The 19299-nt window shown below is 31.2% G+C and overlaps 1 protein-coding gene across 3 annotated transcripts in view; it reads right to left on the reverse strand.

The window, feature by feature from the left end:
• Positions 1 to 18641, reverse strand: part of LOC143249074 (DNA polymerase kappa-like) — a 53215-nt gene extending 34574 nt beyond the window's left edge. For 2 of the 3 annotated variants that reach the window (XM_076498283.1, XM_076498281.1), the window contains exons 1-6: positions 18398 to 18640; positions 14445 to 14560; positions 13832 to 14046; positions 8165 to 8317; positions 6562 to 6955; positions 3265 to 3389 (exon numbers count right to left, since the gene is read on the reverse strand). In XM_076498283.1, the coding sequence (XP_076354398.1) occupies positions 3265 to 3389; positions 6562 to 6955; positions 8165 to 8317; positions 13832 to 14046; positions 14445 to 14553 (996 nt within the window). In that variant the 5' untranslated portion in view covers positions 14554 to 14560; positions 18398 to 18640. Of the gene's footprint in view, positions 1 to 3264; positions 3390 to 6561; positions 6956 to 8164; positions 8318 to 13831; positions 14047 to 14444; positions 14561 to 18397 lie in introns of all 3 variants that reach the window. The other variant, XM_076498282.1, reaches the window with a different exon arrangement.
• Between the last annotated feature and the right edge of the window lie 658 nt (positions 18642 to 19299).

A 19299-nucleotide genomic window follows, 5' to 3' on the forward strand; every position in this document is an offset into this window, starting at 1 on the left:
TATTTATGTAACTCCTTTATGTAAAAGGTTTGAAACTTTCTGATCTTTTTTCAGTGTAAAGGAAAGGTGGGAAGAGATAGGTATTGACTAGAAATACATTTCAATTACATGAAAATTATAGCATCTGATACAGAACATTACTTGTGCTTATATGAATAGCAAGAATCCTACACTGAAAAGGTGGATGGACTGGTGTGAAGGAAAGAGAAAAAGCAACCTCTGAAAGCATCTGAAGGAGATTTGTAAAGACTAGATCCTTGTAGTAGACGATCACACCTGGGAGGCTGCACTTTTGTACTCTTTGCCCTATGTGGAAAGATGTTGCATATATGAGCACTGTTTACAAATGGGAGAATATTATGTCAGGATAAAGATTCAGATTATATAATATTTATTAAACTCAATCCCTGAAAACATAAAAGTGGATATGATGAAAAGGATTTGCCTCTAAATGTAAAGTAGCTAGGGCTTAACAGATCAACTGTAAGTCAACTACATCCAAAACCCATACTGCTGGGAACCAACATCCATGCAGGGGTAGGGAGAAGATCATACCATCTGTAAGTCAACTATAATCCAAAACTACAAATAGCAACAACATTGGGGGATAGTACAAAAGGAAGAAAAGTAGTAATCTGTACTTCCACCATGATTCGCAAAACAGATGATGAAACAACAACAAAAAGGTGAAGGAACAGAGACGTCTATAATAGATGTGTGAGAACTTATACAAATTAGTTCAGTTCTAAATCCAAAACTCAGTTACTTGAAATCGACATCATATTGATATCAAATGAGGGGCTCCATTCAAGTATTGATGACTCATTCCACTGTTACATTTAATACAAGACACGGCAGGGATAGTGTTGAAGGCTGAAGGAATGAGAAAAAAACTAACATTACAAACTAGATGTAAGCCTTTCTGAACTTAACCACAGCCAGGGTAAGTGGATGATGAACAGAGAACTAAAACAAAAGAGGTAACTAACTGAGAAGTGATAAAAGATTCAAAAAATTCCTTTGGAGGAAGAGCCCAAGAGAGACAAAGCCAGCAAAAATTAGGAGGATCAAGAGGTCACTCCTAGGGAGAAAGTATATTGGAAATGGAAAATCAACTGCAACAAAGATAAAACACCTGGAACATGACCCTTCAAGGTAGGTATGTCAAGTGTGAGTTAAAAAAAATAAATCCATTGTTTACAACAAAGGGAACACAAATGAGTGACCCCTTGACAAGTGATAAGCCCTCACCATCAAAATATTAAAATGAAACAGAATTAATCAAATCTGGACAAGAGGAAGAAAATGAATTAAAGCAACTTGGATTAGCAGAAGTTGCAGGGTGTGAAGGGTATAAAAACCTTTCATCTGTATGTCAGTTACCTGAATCCTCCTTCTGATCTGGAGATGAGCATCAAGAAAAAGAATCCAAAAGAGAGGGAGAAATCATTAAACCTGACATTGTGAAGGATATGTTCAACAATTAACACATAAAAAGAAAATGGAAGGATGAAAATTAAGAGAAAAATCCAAAGTAAAGGTTAGGATAGTAGAAAACTCCTCCAAATGTATTTGAAAAAGAGAATGGATGGTTCCAATGGATGAGGTGTTTAAAAATACACAATCTTAAAAAGACTAAAATATGAGGTATGTAGCAGGAAAGTAAATAGACATGTTTGTATAAAATTAAATAAATGTGTTGTAGCAATAACATATATATAAGATTTGATGTATGGACAAAAAAACAATATAGTTAATCTTATCACTGGTATACCCTTAAGATGAATTACACTATTTAGAGGTAATCTTGAAATAAAAAAGGCCACAATAAGCCCAAGCAAACAGTATAAGAGAATAGTTACAACTAAGACTAATTCCTAACTTGAACCTCAATATAAGCATGGACTAATCTAATGAAACTTAAGTTACAGTTTAAGAAACTACAGAAACTAATATCAAAAATAAAATTATTCAAAAACCATAACAGTATAACATCTTATCCATCCAAAGTTGTCATGCTGTATGCCACGATATGTGGGTCCCTAACTTAAGGCAAGACCTAAAGAAGGTCAGCTCACTGGATGATCAATCTCCTGATGAAGTAAAGCCAAAACTCTTCCCACAAAATATACTATGTATGTGTAAATGTTTTGACTGAGTATACAACCTTCAAAGTGGTAACACAGAATTCATTATGCAAAATAAATAACCAAACACAACTGAGTTTGCATATAGAAATAAAAAATATTTGCAATGAAGTATTAAGTTTCCTCACAACCAAACAACTTACAAACACCACAACTGCATAATAATGAGTAAACTTGTTGAGAGAAATTAACACAAAGATACAGAAAAAAAGAAACTTGAAGAGAACACATACTAAACATTATAACACGAGTACTGTTAAATGAGAAGAGACAGTGCAGCCAAACTGAAAGAAGGGATCCACATGTGTCAAGAAAGTACATTGCATTCTTACAAGTGAAGGGCTGTTACATGATGATTTGCATGTGAGATGCAGCTAAATGAGTCAGTTCAAAGATGGGTGGGATCTTCATATTAGTGGAATGCAAAAAAATGTTTTGCATACAGAGGGCAGTACTGAACAAGAATATCTATTTATTTAAACTGAAGTACAAGAAGTTTTGGTTATCAAACAAAGACACTGCTGAAAGGTCAGAGGAATTAAATACAGGGGCAAAAGGCTATACTTTGGAATTGCACAATTTCTAAAAGCATCAGCTACAACTTGAATGTCAGAAGAAAGTGGAAAAAATAAAGATTACATTAATAAAAAAAAAATAAAAGGGTTGATGATCCATCAAACCAGAATCCATTAGGTCCTGATACTCAACAGGGACTTCCACAGAAATCCATAGGAAAACAAAAACACTAAAAGAAACTGAAAGATTTCTATCACTTATAGAAGCATTACAAAAAAAAACTGATTGTAGTATTAGCTTCAAAATTTATTATAAAAAGATTGCAAAATGTGAAAAACCTTGACTTTTAACAAAAAAAAATCTGAATTACTGAGGGAAAAATTGAACTTATGTAAGACATATTGACAAAAGTGCAATAAGTGATGTTGGCTAGCTATACATACCATGAACTGCTTCCAGAATGCTCAGAGCTTTGAATTATGTGTTTATTGAGAGGATGAGAGAAAAATCAACAACAAAAAGCTTTCAGTTATTTCAGAAGAAAACTACCTGATTTGAAAAATAAGTTAACATACACACAGATATCCATACAATAACTTACTTTTTTCACTGGTAAGGTATTTATAAAATCCTTTATAGCTTCTTTGGTAGATTGAAGGCAAAACTGTCCATCTGGTTTATTCTTGTCAGAACACATCTTTGCAAGCATCATGTTTGGTGCAATACCTGAAAACAAAGAGAGGTTGCATCAGTGTCACAAAAATCACTCAACAGTAATATCTGTTATGCATTAGCAAAAATGTGCTCTTCTGGTTATGACATTTACTTTGTTTCTGCCACAAAACTCATTACGTTTCATACGTGATAAGCTGGCATTATAATTAAAGATACATATAAGGGGACCTCAAGCTTTAAAACCCAGCACATGCAAGCCAGAGTGATCTATTACATTTATATTAGTCGTGTCAGTACCACTGTTGACATGATTCTTACATATTGATTTCATCAGTTTTTAGAAAATTCCAAAACAGTCTTCTGAACAGGTAAGAGCTCCAAAACACTAATTTTGGTATCAGTTCTAGTAAAGACCACACACTCTGCAGCATGTAATTTTCTGAAACTGTTCCCAGTGTCATGGTAATACATTTATGAGCAGACAAGGGACATGTAAATAAATGTATACTGAGCTCTAATCTGAAGTAATAATTTCAAAATGACCAAACACTGAGACAGAATCTGCAAACTTTTAAGATAAACCAATGAATACTCCTAGTTGTATGAACAAAATAACTGAATGACAACATGACCTGAAGTTTTTCATGATTTATTCCATTCTTATAATGAAATAAAATCTTCAATGAATGTAAAAATCAAACTCATGGCTGAGTAAAAAAACAATCATTTGTTACTATTTGAATAAATATCTAATACTGACAATGCTCTAGAAAGAATAAAATCAATTTGTGAAAGTCCAGTAGAGAGAAATTCAATTACCAATTGTTTAATTGTATATGTTTATATATAATATTTAGAAAACAAATTATATGAAAACATGAAGATAAGACACAAACACAAATGCTCATTTTGGACACCCACTGATCTTACAAAAATGCCCAAGCAACTGTAAGTCGTATTTCATTTTAAAACAAGGTAGGTAAAGAAACCTTCTGGGATGCAAATGCAAAACTATATACCAATACCTCATATATCTCTGAATAACAATAATATAACAACAGAAACCCCAGTATCCATACAAGAACATACATATCCACAAGACTTTAAGACTCAGCTGGAGGGTTATAAAACTTTAAAATCAGGACTTCAGTCTTCCATGAATCTAGAAACTTCACTAATATTCCATTTATATGTACTACAACCTCTTGAGTATGTGATAGGTCACTTACTTATTGCTAAAAAATTTGGCCAACAAGAAGAGTCTTGAGATAACCTTACATTTTGAAATGGTTTAACCTTTTCACAATGAGTTTGGTACGAGTTCATCTACACATTTGCACATTAAGTATTTGCAATATAGCTTTTAGAAGAGGATGTGTATCTTCACAAAATCTGGTAGACTTTTTGTAAAGATTACAAGTTTTTGTACATAAAAAAATCAGATATTTTAATGAAATATATTTACTAAAGATTTGTTTGTGAAAATATCAAGTCTGTTTCATTACTCTTCTGAGTGCAAAGTGTTATGATTAAAAAACTATTCTTTATCCTAAAAATCTGAAATATTATTTGTGTAATCTCTAAAACCACCCAAATAGATTTCAAACATTTGTTTTCAGTGAAACTTCAAATTTCGTGTTATTTTCTATATCGTAACTACGTGGAGTTTATCAATTGATCAACCTCATAATCACCATAAAAACATCAGGAAATAAATACAAATTATGCTTTTTTTCATGCTAGAATGACTACATATTATAACATAAAAATACAAATGTTCAGTCTAAATAGCTTAAGTCTCATAATGCTTTATATGTGTTATTATACCGACTTTCCAGTCATGCCTAACTAACATTAGATAACTTGCACTGACACATTGCATGTTACAGTATCCAATAATACAAAAACTGACCTTTAGTCTTCTCTGCGTTGGCTGTGTTTTTGTGCACTAGTATTTTATAATATAGTCACATTTCAAATATTATACATTACGTACATACAAAAATTATCACCATTTAGAAAAAAGTTATGAAACTTATTTTTCTTAAAATATAGAACAATAAATAAAGAAGCAAACAATTGTTTCTTCTAGCTGTGATATGTTACTGCTGAACATAGGTTGCTGAGCCTTTTAAAATTTTGCAAGAGGAGGACATAAAACATAATTTATGTTATATATAAATAGCTGAGTAACCAAACAATTATAAATTACCATATCAATACTATAAAATTCTACTATAATTTATCAAACTTAGTAACTTGAAACCTACCTTCTTAAAATTTTGGTTTGAAAGAATGTGGTAGCCTTTTCACTGATTAAAGTGGCTGAAAAAGCCTCTTAGGAGTCATTCTAAGCTGTTGATTAGTTATTAACATGTCATATATTGAAGTACATGTATACAAGGGACCACTTCCAAAAATGTGAAGTGGTGAACAGGGCCACTGTGTTTAATTCAGTTCAGTACATAAGCCATATCTCAGCAAAACAGAAAGATATTAAGTTCTTATTTTATATTCTAGCTTGTTAATATTAGTAATTTGAGTTCCTAATTTGTATGAAACTGCAAACTTAGTATTTTGACTAATTTTAAATAGTGATGCATTCAACATACCATGTGACTCATTAAACTCTAGATTTGTGTTTTTTTAATATTTAGTTTTAAATTAAGAAATTAACTCATATGTGATATAAAACTTTGAATTGTAATTACAATTTGATTCTAAACTTACTGACATAAATTCATAAAATAGTAGTTCAGTAAAATTTTGAATGCAAGTCAACAAACATGATCATATGTCCCATCATGAAAAGGTTAATCACAAAAAAATTAAATTAAAATATATAAACATAAGAATTCAAATGCATAAGAATTTGCCATGAATATTAATACAACCCCATCATGTTTGAAAGCATTAAAACAGGCCAGACATTACAAGATGGGATAGCCATCATAGTATAAACGCATGTTAGTAGTACAAAATACTATTCAGCTAAAAAAGTGCATTCTAACAAAATCAAAAAAAGAAGTAAAAAATATTACTTGTGCAAAACCTTAACCTGACCACTCAAAACTTGAGTTGAAAGCTGTGGAGATGAAAAACACCCATATTCACAATAGTTGCAATATTAATTTATTTGCAGCTGAGAAACAAACAAGACATTTTTGCTGAACATAATAATCAGTAAATTCATATTCAGTCTCTCAAAAAATTGAACACTTACCAGCACTTGCAGTCAGTTCAGTCTTTTGAAAAATCCTATGTCTGAGTTCTTTCACAACCATTTCTATCATGTTATTTGTACTTGATTCAAGATGTCCACTTTTTGAAACTTTAGTAGTTGAATCTTCAATTTTACCATCAGCTAGATTCTGTTTCACAAGTTGCTGCTTTCTTTGTTGAAGACAGTCTGTTATATCTAGATAAGCTTCATCTAGACTTATAGGAAGAAAGTCACAATCATAGTCTCTCATGATTTCTCTTACCTGCTTGCTTACCTCAGTGTACTTCTTAAAATTACAGGGAACAATAATTAAATTTGGGCATAGTTTCTTGGCAATAAAACCTGGCATCCCAGGTCGAACTCCAAACATTCTTGCACGATAATTAGATGTTGACTGGAAAAGAAAAACAGTAGCAGTTTTATGTTTTTATATCATACCAAAATATTTTATTTAAATTTTTTTTTTTAAATTGGTCTTTCCTTTTGATAATAGGCATAAAAGTCTATGAGACAGAATATTAGGGAAATAATTTTGAATATCATTAGTATGCATGTTTACATGATTAAGAGATATTACATAACTGATTAAGCAATGCAAGTTTTAAATGTTTTTTTTTGCTGGTTTGTTATATATACTATATATGCTATACTATAAATTATTTTGGTTTCAGCTTTCCTAAAAGTACAAGTCACTTCTGTGACTAGTTTTCACTAGAATTGACTGAGCTTGGTAGCTACGGACAAGTTTGTGACTGTGATTTTATTTTAATTCAATTTTATTTTTGAATTCAGTATTAAGCTTGTAATGCCCACAAAATACTCATAAATAATCCAGAAATTGTTTGATGCTAAGAATCCAATGAAGACATCCATGTATGGCTAGATCCAAGCAGTTAATGTGATTTATCAATTACCTAGGAACTATGATTTGGCTATGTAAAATAAATGATTCATCACAAGTTTTAACTTTCCTATAAAGAAAATGTATTATCAATAGGTATTTACAACTGCTCAAAAGATATTTTCATTCAGTATTGCCCTTACATGCAAACATTTTGCTTCATGCATACCACATGCCTTGCACTCCCACCTTGTTGGATCTGTTTATTCAATTAGCAAATTCCACTAATCACATAACCAAATATTAAAATTATAAGAACTAAATATTTTCCAATATTATTATTATTATTATCTCTTTTCAACTTATAGGAATTGGCTAATTTCATTTGCAAAATCATTTATAATAGTGCAGTCTGTAGTAAATCCAGGTTCATAAGTGTATGTATATTGTAACTAGCATACTGCTCCTAATTAAAGCCCCATCTCTCATTACTGCCCCCAGTATTTTTATAAAGCTTATCTTGTGTGACGGCAATAGTTATCAAACATGTAATCCATTTTTATGACTGTAATTTTGACTTGTTAAAAAAAGAAAATAAACACCCATACTTAATAGCATTGAAATCAGCAAATCACAATACAGTACTTTTGTGAGATTTCTCTGATTTTTGCATGTGCTTTAACAGTTATAAATAAAGCGGTTAGACACAGGTCAGTTACAAGAATTCTATGTAACAAAGTATATTTAATATAAGCAACTGACCAACATTGACAATGATCCAACAGCCACAGGTACCTCTCTCAAACTAGGATCATCTCTCATTTCCACTGATGCATAAAAAGCATCCATATCAATATGGACAATAGTACGTGAGAGATCTCTTTCCTGCTCAAGCACTAGAGATAACATATCCATCTGAAATTCAATAAAACAAATATACAGTTTATTATGACCCAAAAATTTTAGCTATGTTAATTACCTACCCACTGGACTAATACAATAAATATTGAGAACTTTTTTTTAAAATAATTGATGTTATAAGTAACATGAAAAACCAAAAAATTCTTGAAACCTTAGTTTTCAAGCAACTGGCTTTAAAATAATTTTCCATCTAATTGACAAAATAAATTGATTTTCTAAGAAATTTCTTTACGGTTGTGTTTAAAATAGAATTAAATTTTCCTAAACAGTAATTAAAATTTTGATTCTAAAGACCGATCAGTACAACTATATATATTTTGACTGGATTTTTTTTTCAACAAAGGAAAAAATATTTTATAACTTACTTAAAAAAATTAGCTTCAAAAGAAAACAATCAATATTTCAATTTATTTCTTTCACTCTTAATCTCCTTAAAACAACCTTTAAGCTTGTCATCATAATTCTTGGTTGTTCATTCTTTAACATCATCCATTTTAATTGTAGAAAATTAGATTTACAACCAGAAATGTTATTATCAGCAACGTTACCCAAATTATGAAATGATTCATTCTAATTTTTTTATGAAAGTGTGTAAGAAAAGTGTATTTAAGTAACTACATTCATTACCAAATTGATTTTTAAATTTGTTGTAATTAAGTTGTCTGCTCTGATTGGAAATAAATTTGCAAAGTCCTGATGTAAGCTGTTTGTTTTTCTAAGCTAAAGTACACAGTTTATAAATTTGTTTTTTTCACTATTAGTCTATTTTTGTCTTAACAGTTATTCAATATGCTGAAGATGAATCATCTATGCTAAAAACGAACGAGAAAAAAATATATATTCGTTCTCAACATAGATGATTCATATATCAAATAAGAGGCTGAGAGCTTTGAAGGAAGTATACTAAGAGTCTGATTTTAAAAAAATGTAGCCAAAGAAAAAGGCTTGACATAGCTTTTTCAACACAAAAATAAAGTGTTCTGAGTGTTGTTTAAAATGGTTACCTTTCATAGATTTCAACAACGTGACAAAACAAAAATTACTCTCATCAGTTAGTCTACATTTAAGCTCAAGCTCTGCTATGCTCCCCAGAATGCCTCCACATTGTCAAGAAACATCTCACTCTCAAAAAGGAAAAAGGTAAATTCTTGTTAAGTGGAGGTAGTCACTAGGGACACAGATACAAAAGGAATATTAATTTATCTAGTACACTGACTACGTACAGAAGTTGACTGTATTTTCAATATACATGTATGCCTATCCATACATTAAGGCAAAGTGATATATGTGAGCATGTCCTAAAAGGATAATTTTGTTAAGTGAGGTTATCGCCCATACTGTTGTTGACCACGTGAAAGATCCTAAAGTATGCATTAAGCATCATTCACAACCTGTACTGAGATTTTGAGAAAATTTATTTAAATAAACACAAGCCAATTTTTTATGTTGTGAAAGGATATTGCCATTTTTATATGCTGTTGTTTTGAATAAGCAAAAAGCTGCACAATGGGCTATCTGTGCTCTGCCCACCATGGGTATCGAAACCCGGTTTTTAGCGTTGTAGGTCCACAGACATACTGCTGAGCCACTGGGGGCCTTTTATATGGATATTATTCTTAACTAACATACACATTAGCAAAGTATAGTTCATATACAACAGAATGTATTGCAAGCTTTTCATTGCTTCAGTTGTACATGTAACATTGAACTTTACTAAAACAAGATACAATGGAAATAATTTAACAATTTTTAAATATACACAAGGAGAATGACAAAACCATTTCGTGAAAATATCATAGAAATGAAATTTTTAAGTTAGTTTCAGATAAATATTTTATAAACAATGAAAAGTCAAATGATCAAATAGATTTTAGTTACAATTCAAACTTAACAGTTCAAAAACAAACTGACTTTAATTCAGAAGTGTATGATCAATGAAAATTAAGATCTACTATATAAAGCATTCACAGCCTTGGAGCATCAAGTAATTTGACAATTACTGTTGAATTCTAATAATTCTTGTGTTAATTTTGTTATGTCATTTAATATGCATTACTGCATTTTGTTAAATTTTACATTACATATTTAAACTTAATTTTGGAAATACAAAATATCTTTCCTTTTTGAGTTGCTCTCATGTTGTCACCAAATATGACAAACTTTAAATGGTCTGGATATAGTGCAGAACATACAAAAACTTGTGCATAGTTCTCCACTCTGAGATATATTGTACTTATATCAGCAAAATATTTATAAGCTCTGTATTTCCACCATAATTCACATTTTGTGGTGGAAACCACATATTTCATCATGTTTGAAAAGTGGGGAGCAATAAATTTAATAAAAGATTTGAAATGCATTTTAATTCTAGAAGTGTAAAATTCAAAACAGACACTCTTACAGTACTTTTAAACAAGAAAAACCAAAATATTCACTCTGAGATTGAGGAGGGATATGACACCAGTGGATCACCTAATTTTTTATTCTTACACAGGTAAATTACAACAAAGACCACAATAAATGCAATCAAGCAAGGCTGAACTATTAGGGTCAATGAACTGCATTTATGAAAGAATGAGTGGAGCAGACCAGCATCACAAAAGACCAGACAAAATGAAGACACCCAGAAAAAACATTCTTCTTAGCAACCTCTAAGTAATATATAAAAACAGAAGATGATCAGGTGGTACTTATATACACCTGCGAAATCATCAGTACATGATGGGTGTAGTAGCAGGTCAGATCACAATGTGCTGTTCTATATTAATAACGAAAAATTCTTGGAGGAGTATGTTAGTGACAGCTAATGACTGGACAAGGCTGGTCAATTAAAAAAAAAAAGTTTAGTCACTAGTGGCACAGATAGAAAGAAAACAATGGATAGACTAGACACAGAGATATGCTATAAAACTGATGAACAATGCCATTGGAACATTAAACAGATTAATAAAATAAAATACTAAAATGTTTCCCACCCAACATGGAGCAACAAGACATCATACAGTGAATAGTCATATCACCTCTGAGGTCTCTGATGCCAAACAAGTTCATGGGGGAATTACTTGCTGAGGTATCATGACAGCTTTATCCACAGCTAGATGGTCTCATCCTTTCTTAAAGTACCAATACAAGCAAAGTATATATAACATGCGAGAGTCCAAGTTATACAAATACCTTCAAACAAAGTATTATCAAAAATTACAAACCACACTTTTTTTTTAATGAATTCATAACTCCAAACATCCTTGTAATTGGCAATAACAAAGGCTGTTGGCAGTATATTGATACTTAGCCTATCAAAGAAAACACAGGATTTTACTCAAGTGGTAACAAAGAATAACTCATCAGCTTTGATTCTAGCTGGCTTGAAGAATCAAAGCTATAGGCAAACAGAACCCTGAAGCCAAAGAAACAACATGATGTAAATAAAAGGTTTTGATTCATCCACATGCAAGGCTGCATAATATTCTCTAAAAGGTACTGCAGCTGAGATTCTAACATTGGGATGCTTTGGTAAGGAATGAAGTTTCGAAGCACATAGTAAAGACAGTTTCGAATGGCAAAGGTGCAAACAAGATTCATGAGACTATGTATAAGCTCTGAACTGGGGAAGTGCAGAAAGCCTCAGAGCAGAACCAAAGTCCTTGATGATGAATGGGGTCCAGCATCTTTAAGACAGGGCCACAGACCAATGATCCATAGTCTAGTTTCGATCAAATAAGAGCACGATATATCTTCAGCACAGAACATCAATCCGCTCCCAAGGTGGTGGAAGAGAGGATACGGAGAATGTTCAGTGCTCTTGTACATTTGCCCCATAACTACTTCATTAACCAGCAGTGTATGTGGCTCCATGTCTTTTAATGCCATAGAAGATAATTGATGTTTTCTTGGAACAGTGTTAGTCCAAGATCCCAGATATATTAAATATTGTGCTGGTAATAAGATCTGAGATTTGTCAATCCAGAAACTATAAACAAATAAGATCAGATGAAATAGTAAAGAAACATAGTTGAATTAAAAGAGTAAAAGAATAATGAAAGTACAAGACTGAACTGATGAATCTGTCAAATCCAACGGTCCTACAAATGAACAAATCACTAGAGATAACCCTCAAAATGTTCAGATGGAGGAATCAAACAAAATAAAAATGTCATTGAGTGAGTCCAAAAGACTCTTTTCATCTTCTTCAATATCTAGCAACTAAAAAAGTTGAAAGAGTAGATGCAGAGGTGTTGACTGAGAATTAGACAAGGAAGGTAATGCAGGAAGACAAACATGACTCTCTGTTATCTGAAAATGAACGAGATGTTAAAATCCTAATCAATCCTTCCTAACATGCTTTTTCTAAAATAATGTAAGAAAGAAAGTTATTCAAGATTGGAAGGTGCGAAAGACAAGTACCTTGTAACACAGAATGATGGGTTAAAGTTTCAAAGAAACCTAAAACTTGCATAGTAATATGCAAAATGTCAGTGAAACCCACAGTTAATGAAAAGTGAAAGGTAGTTATTTGATTCTAACTTAAAGAATCAGAGCAATGAAAATAAGCTAGTAACTGTTTGAAAGAAGAAATCAGAAAACAAGCTAAATCATAGTGTGTAAGATTGAAATCCTGATAATATGACAAAGTAGAACCTCCAACATCTACACGATAACCAACCTGAAGGTCAAGAACTTGAGGAGCAATATGAGTTGTGGAAAATGACCCTGCTAAAAGCAGGTTATTAATATTTTGCTGGTTTTTAAAGGTATCAAAAATAATCTGAATATCATAAGAATATGGAAGAAATAAACATTCAAGCACTAAATCATCTAATGGCTTAAAATTTGAAATGCCACGTACCTAAGAGGAACACGAGTACATTAGTCAAATTCTGCTACACATACAATGAAGCCAAATAGGTTTGAGCAAAAGACTGATAATTTTCAAAAATCACATGAGCATGATAGATTTTCCACAATTGAATATCCACGTGATCATGAAACTCTCCAGCTACACCATCAAAGAATTTGGCATTACTGGCACAAATTGGGATCACTCTGCATGATAAAGACAAGCTGACTGACTAAGTCTCCAAATAATCCTTAAAAGTTCCGATACTGCTGGAAGCAGTTGCACCAGAGTAACTGTTGACTTCTGTTGATTTCACCATAACAACGTTAACAGCATGATTGCTAGCATCGAAAAATCTGAATTATGACAGGTAAAGACAGTGAATATAACATCCTCCTGACACAAATGTAATAAGTTACAATGAAGGTGGGAGACTAAAAAAACTGAGTTGAATCATACTTTGTACTGTGTTGAAGGCAATCAAAATGTTGTCATATGTTTACTGAGGGAAAACTGAATAAGGAAAGAATTTTCAACTTTTAAAACCATCTGCCTGTCTTTAAAATAGTCTTTTTCAAATAACTATAATTTTCAATACAATATATGGATAATTCCTGGACTTGTAATACATTAAAATTCTCCTCCAAACTCTTATATACTTCATTACATACCTTCTCTTCAGCATTTTTCTTCTGGACTTCAGTCAGCTGTGAACGCATAGTCATCATTTCTTGTATTTTCTTGTCAATTCTTTGTTGTCGCTTCTGTTGGTGGTCAAAGAAGGATGTTCCTTTGGAAGCACTGAATATAACTTGATTTATGTAGTCCTTGTTTAATCCATCCATACCAGCTTTTCCATCATTAATTTCTATTGTCTTAAGTCCTGCTGATAAGTGTGGACACATTTTTTACAACACATCTCTTATTACAGAACTCTTGCACTTTACATGCAAGCCTGTGCCAAAAAGAATTAAATGAAACTTTCTGCTTTGATCATTTCAGCCTGATTAATTTCCCCATGTACAACTACCATATATAAATATAATTAGGGACAAATTCCAAAACACATGAAGTTCACTAAATCTTTAAGGCTTAAATATCCAAATTCAAGCTTTTACCTTAACAATATTCATATTTAATCACTGTTCAATTAAGTTTTAAAATCTGGATAATTTATTTATATTTTTCATAATTTTTAAGGAGAATGTCTCTAACATACTTACATATTCATATACATTTATTTAATACAACATATAAAACACTGTCAGTAAATTTATAACTTACTAATCTTCAAATTGTTGCTTGAAGGTGAACCTGTTTTGAGCTTTATAGAAATTTCTTCTTGACTCTTTACTGCAAATGAATTTTTTGTTTCTATTGGAGTAATATTCATGTTGATCCTAATTTAAAACAAAACTGCATTTAGATTCTCAAACCTTCTCACACCATAACCATTAAAGTAATACACTTTCAATATAAGATTCTTTAAGTAATTATAATAGTTTTTACACTACCAAATCTGTTTTTTACATATCCATAGCTACGGAAGATTTACTAGAAAACTGACAAAACTGTGATAATGTAAAACTGTTTCTTCTACAAAAATCTTTATAAAAAGAGCCTCATTTGAGAATGTAAAATATTTAACTTAAATTCATTTCATATGTGAAATGCTTTAAAGCCTTTGAACATAAAATACGATTGCATATTCTACAAAAATACAAGAATCACATCATCAATTTAACTCCGTTCTATTAACAATCCCTTGTTTTCTTTGCATCAGTCACCCTACAGTCCAATTAGCTGTTTCACCTGTTACAATAAAAAAAAGACCATTAATTTCACCTTTCTATAACTACTTTTGAGAATCTATTTTGTTAATCATATTCAGGTAATGTTCCTAAATATTTTGTATAAATGATCTTCAACCTGGAGGAATGAAGCCATTTCCAGATAAACTACAACCAGCACTTATTCTGCTGATAATGCTATGCCTAAGGCTACAATATTCAGTTGGTAAAACCACTTCTGTCAAGGGTCACTGATTTCTGATAAAGATATCATCACAACCATGCCTACAGGGTATGTAGGCTGAGAAATAGTTGGGCTTTCTTGTTTGAATTCTCTTGCGTTAAGATCCTTCAACATCAGACTAGACATGTAATGACTAAACTTCATCTCTTACATAGAGCATTTAAAACAAAAAAATTCTCTCATAAGCTATTGAACACTGGTGTGGTTTTATTTCTTGTGAATTCATAAATATTTACTGACTACCAGTAGTTGAGTGAGAAACAGAATCCACAACCAACTAAAGAAATCCAATTTGATAGTGGATGAAAAACTACTTTGAAATATATAAAATCAATAACTGAATTCTTAAAATGTACTAAAAAAGATAAAAAAAATGAAATTAAGCACTAGATCTTAACACTGTATGCCAAATGAAGAATACTTGGTTCAACTAAAAAGAAAAAGTCAGTTGTAATAGGTGTGTTTGTTGCACTCCCCCTAGTTAATGACTGTAGCATATTAATTTGCACACTTAAATGCAGTTAAACCATGTGGTATACACATAGAATTAAGCAGAAGTTTCAAGAGTACTGGCAAGCAAAAATTTACACACCAAAAGGCAGTCAAATCAACACAAGCTGTTACTGTAATAATATCAAAAGTGCAGCTATCAGTTATTGTATAATATTATGGATTTACACAATCCAAGCATGAGATTTAGCACGTATCTTATACAAATCATAACAGGTTCACTCATATTCTTGCTTTGACATCTACAACCATTTGAAACAGATCTATTTACATCTAGGTTGAACTACTACATTACAGCTTTTGCAAAGATTATGCCAGCTATTCTTTACGATGTTCATATGAAGATGAAAATTTAGCATTAAATGGACACCCAATTTTTTTGGCATTCAAAAATCTCTTCAATTTTATTACTGCACCTTGGTGCCAAAGAAAAATTAATTTTACACCTTGGTCAGTTAATACAAGTTAGCAGTTCCCTTCTCTTGAACAAGTTATTTAGAATAGCCATTGATGTAGGTAATCTACAGACTTAAGGATATTGTACTAGGAAACCTTTGTCAAAGTTGAAAGTGTATGATAGCATTATTCTTTCTTGCTGTCCTTGTTCTGGGCAAGTGTTTGCAAAGCTACTTTATCCTAGTTGTCAGTTGAACTAACAATAAAAATTAAATTTTGAATTAAATCATACACATTTAGGTGAGATGTGTTTTATTTATTCACTTGTATTTTTCTAACATTCAGTTTATTTTCTGCATAACATTTCTGGAAAATGTCATATTATGGACTCTTCTGGGTATCAATTGGATACCAGCATATATGAATACCATACCCTAATCTTGTAGATCATTTTATTAGTTAATCTTCTATACTTTATCAAAACTTTTTTTTAAATGCCTATGTGAATAAAATTTCACACCTTTTACATAACACCCAGAAAAAAAAATTATAGCTTACTAAGACAAGATTTCCATTCATTGAATCCATGCTGGTATTCTTTTATCATTCATCAGAATTTGTTGAAAATTTTTTACCACTCTAGATTTTTTTTGTAGTACAAAGGTAACACTAACTGATTTATACATGAAATATTCATGATACATTTTATCAACACTTTAAAACAAAAGCAATGTCACCAACTCTTTAATGCTGAAATACCCCCCCACACACAAACACACTAATTGTTCACTATCAGTTAATGAAGCTCACCTATCTGATATTTGAGCTATTTTAAAAAACACTTTCTGGTCCTAATACTTTATTGCTTGTACTTCATTTACAATATTGTTAACAACCTTTCTTGTAAAAAGAGCCAATAAAAAGGAAATACAGACTCTGCCATCTCACTTGATACTCCCATTAATTAAAATGAATTAAAAATTGGCTTTACAATTTGAAGAATATGAATTTGGTGATTAATAAAAGAGACAAGCTTTCAGTGGTGAAAAAGCTAATAGTATTCTGGGATACATTTACAAAAAATTTTTGAACTTGTTTCGTGAAATAAATTGAAGTTATATCTAATTCTATGCTCACCTAGTATAATTTAAGGAATAATTACTGAATTACATTTAGTGGTAGTATACTAGTAGTACTCGGGATGTTTGTTCTTGTATATTTTTTATTATTAAATTTTAAAACTTAATTTAATTACAATTTTGCAGTAGCCAACATTAATTGGTTAAGAAATAATGTTTAGTTATTTCTAAATATGCCCCGATTATTTTATACAAACACTCACTGTAACACCTAGCATGTCATTTAACAAAAATGTAGTAGTAAGCATACTCATAGTACATGTAACGATGTTTAACTTTTACTTTTAGCCCATTACTACTCTAACTTTTACAAATAAATGTCGTACTTTTCTTTCTCAAGGGTAGGTGTGAAGAGACAGCTTTGAAAAAACAAACACTAATAGTCACTTCTATGAATATAGAATTAAACAATATATAGACATTGTGTTACTGTTAACAGTCAAAAAAGTGAAAATAAAATTGATTTAACAGTCTAAATATAATATTGGTTTAAGTTTACACTTTGCAGTTTAGTAGCTGCAATTTACGATTTGTAAAGAGCATACATTAACACTTTACAGTTACAGTGACGCTCAGTATTAAAAAGTTACCAAAGTTACCCTGAAAACTTCCTCTTAGGACAAAAAGGTCAGCTATAAATCTTAAGTGAAAGGTTATAAAAATAATGCTAAAATTAAAACAAGTTTTCGATAGTTATGATGGGCGAAGCACAAATAACGAAAACAAGAAGCAAACGAGCCTTTCAGAAATCCAAACTAACAGTATTATAATTTACTTAAAATGTTTTACAAATTCTACAAACATTTAAGTTGAATCATACGCGCCATAATAATGAATGTTTCAAAAGTAATGGAATTATGAGCTCAAATCCTAATTTTAACTCTAGGTTTCATAAGTACATGTACTTTTCATGATTTTGGTTAGAATTTCTCATAAAAAGTGTTGTGCACTTTCTACAGATTCTTAGATATTCTTCCTCCAAAATGATAAAATACGTTACTCTACAATTGTGCAGTTGTTAATAGATATCTAAGTAATAAGAGAACTAATGTTATGGAATGGCTAGGTCCATCACCTGACGGGATATTTATGGGCTTAGTTAAAACGATTAACGAAATATCACAAGACAAACATGAAAGATGGCAATCAACCACTTACGTAAAGCAGCAGAAACGGTACTGAAATCAATGTGAATGCCGACTCAGTATTAACTTCTGAAACTGGTTTGCGTTATTTTGAATTTCATTTTTACAAACAGAGAACTTTTGCCTTTCATATTAACTTAGTCGAAATACAACCTAACAGTATAATAACTTAATTAAAATGATTTATAAGTTCCACAAACATCTAAAGTGAAACGTACGCGCCATAATAATGAGTAACATGTTTCAAAAGTAATCGAATACGATTGGTTGAAATCTGCTCTGACGTCTATGAGATTCAATAAAAGATATTACATGCGCAAAAATGGCTAATGTCCATGGGATTTTGAGTCAATTTTACTTCACCATACAGTAACTTAAATTAATTAGAAATGTTAATAATTACCAGATTTTGTGCATGCATGGGCTGTATTTTTGTACAATAGTTTTCTCTCGCTTATATGCATACGTTTCAACAATGAACAAACAGTACACACTACACTTGTTTTAAACAAATATATCAAGTCAAACGTATTTACAAACTTGTATATCTAACTTTTGAACTATATTTTCAACGTGTATTTATATTTTGGTAGAGATCTGGCGCATTCCACACACGATATTATAGTTCAACAATACTCAATTAAAATAATAAGAAAAACTTAGATGGTTCAAGTATCATGACATAATAACCAAGAATTCGTAACTACTGAACTATACAATGTGTAATTTGTAAACAGTTAAATAAAAAAATCTGCATAAACTATCGCTTCTAAATATGACTGTATTAAACTTAATCTGAAACAATGGTCTTCATTATATCTAGTGTATAGCTCTTAATTTCGAAAAACTTGACAGCTCATTAGCCTACTTTTTAAAATTAGATTCAGAATTGCCTAAACAACAGAGGTAGTGAAA

This window comes from Tachypleus tridentatus, chromosome 4 (assembly GCF_004210375.1).
Source record: "Tachypleus tridentatus isolate NWPU-2018 chromosome 4, ASM421037v1, whole genome shotgun sequence".
Classification (NCBI taxonomy): Eukaryota; Metazoa; Arthropoda; class Merostomata; order Xiphosura; family Limulidae; genus Tachypleus; species Tachypleus tridentatus.